The sequence below is a fragment of the Conger conger genome, chromosome 9, assembly GCF_963514075.1.
Source record: "Conger conger chromosome 9, fConCon1.1, whole genome shotgun sequence".
In the NCBI taxonomy this organism is placed as follows: Eukaryota; Metazoa; Chordata; class Actinopteri; order Anguilliformes; family Congridae; genus Conger; species Conger conger.
In genome coordinates this window covers 1,729,699-1,732,198 of record NC_083768.1, presented here as the reverse complement: position 1 = coordinate 1,732,198, position 2,500 = coordinate 1,729,699, and the positions used below count along the sequence as shown (strand labels likewise).

The window sequence follows — 2,500 nt, the reverse complement described above, 5'->3', positions numbered from 1 at the left end:
CACTCATACTCTCTCTCACACACACACACACACACACACACACACACACACACACACACACACACACACACACACACACACACACAGGCCCAGATACACACACACACACACACACACACACACACACACACACACAGGCCCAGATACACACACACACACACACACACACACACACACACAGGCCCAGATACACACACACACACACACACACACAGGCCCAGATACACACACACACACACACACACACACACACACACACACACATACACACACACACACAGGCCCAGATACACACACGCGCGCACACACACACACTCTCACAAACAGGCCCAGATACACACACACACACTCACACACTCACAAACAGGCCCAGATACACACACACACACACACACACACACAGACAAACAGGCCCAGATACACACAAGAGTCTCTCTAGCTGTTACCCCCGGAGCTGTTGAATGCTGAGTTTAAATTATTAAACTGCTCCCTGCTACTTAAGCCGTTTCCCTGACAGGGACAGCTAAGGCTCATATCTCCTGCATGGCTCTGCATCCACCACACAGCACCCTACACACCACTCTCACACAATATCAGAAACAGCAGAGCATTTCAGTATCTACAGGAAGCACAGACCAACTGGACCCTGAGTCGGACAGAAATCCACTGCTGAATCTCTCATTAATAATAATTTGTTGTTTCTCTGATGCTTTTATCCAAAGTAGCTTACTGTTGATTAGACTAAGCAGGGAACAATCCTCCCCCTTGAGCAATGTGGGGCCCAACAGCTGAGTGGATCTTATCATGGCTACACCGGGGCTTGAACCACCAACCTTCCGGGTCCCAGTCATGCCCTATACTCTATCCTCTCTTATCGCTTCAGTCTTCAGAGATGTGAAGCAGAGGGAGATCCTGACCGCATGCAGGCAGAGTGACCACAGCCTAACCAATGGGAACAGCCCGTGTGTGAGAACATCCTCATCACATATTCGGCGTGATCTCACGTCTCAACGGGGATTCACTTTTTGGCTATCTTACCCAAAGTTGCACCTTCGGCCATTCGTAGAGGGAGCACGGCACGCGGCCCCGAAGATATTGCCACATAGTTTTGTACTAGACACACAGAGATGAAATTTGAATCAATCTTATCATCCAGCTATGGGTAAGAGCCAAAAAACGAATTTCCCAAAAAGTTGGACGACCCCATTTAAGAATTAAAGGCATCTGATGAAATTGTGTGTTTTTCCGCCTGTAGCGGCTAAGAGGAACAGCTGTCCCCAGCAGGGTCCACACGCTGGCAGCCTCAGCATCTATCCACAGACTGCTTCGCCTCTCAAAGAGCTGTAGCTTTTACTTGCGACTGACCTGTCTCCAGTTGTCGAAGATGATGATGGAGCTCTCTTCATCGTCCACTGTTACTGTGCGAAGGTACCCCTCAGCTATAAAAGAAAAATACACAGTCACACATACGCACACATACACACACACACACACACACATAGTGGCGTCTGGTGGACGTGATGGAGTATAAAACTTTCGTTAAAACTAATCATTGATCTCAACCAAATTCATTAATTATAAAGTGTGGCAATTATCTGACTAATCATTGTGTGATTAAAAAATCAATGTGGAAATGAAAATGCAGAAACTCCTTGTCAATGAGAGACATCAGAGGAGAGTGGCCAGACTGGTCAAAGCTGACTGCAACGCAAATAACCACAGATGGTCTGCAGAAGAGCATCTCTGAACACACAACGTGTCAAACCTCTTCAGTGGATAGGCTACAGCAGCAGAAGTGTAATAAATACCTAATAAAGTGCTCACTGAGTGTATACACATGCATTCACACACACTCACACACAAACACAAACATGTCCACATATACACATGCATTCACACACACCCAACACACACTCACACACACACACTCACACACTTTCACACACACACACACACACACACTCACACACACACACTCACACACACACACTCACACACTTTCACACACACACACTCACACACTTTCACACACACACACACACACACACACACACACTCACACTCACACACTCACACACACACACTCACACACACACACACTCACACACACCCAACACACACTCACACACACACACTCACACACTTTCACACACACACACACACACACACACTCACACACACACACTCACACACACACACTCACACACTTTCACACACACACACTCACACACTTTCACACACACACACACACACACACACACTCACACTCACACACTCACACACACACACTCACACACTCACACACTCACACACACACACACACTCACACACACACACTCACACACTTTCACACACACACACTCACACACTTTCACACACACACACACACACACACACTCACACTCACACACTCACACACACACACTCACACACACACACACACACACTCACACACTTTCACACACACACACACACACACACACACTCACACACTTTCACA

The 2,500-nt window shown here is 47.3% G+C and overlaps 1 protein-coding gene across 1 annotated transcript in view; it reads right to left on the bottom strand.

The window, feature by feature from the left end:
• The window catches only part of rem2 (RAS (RAD and GEM)-like GTP binding 2), a 19,898-nt gene that overhangs the window by 12,897 nt on the left and 4,501 nt on the right, over positions 1 to 2,500 (bottom strand). The window contains exon 3 of the mRNA XM_061253820.1: positions 1,366 to 1,439. Coding sequence (XP_061109804.1) covers positions 1,366 to 1,439 — 74 coding nt within the window. The remainder of the gene's footprint in view (positions 1 to 1,365; positions 1,440 to 2,500) is intronic.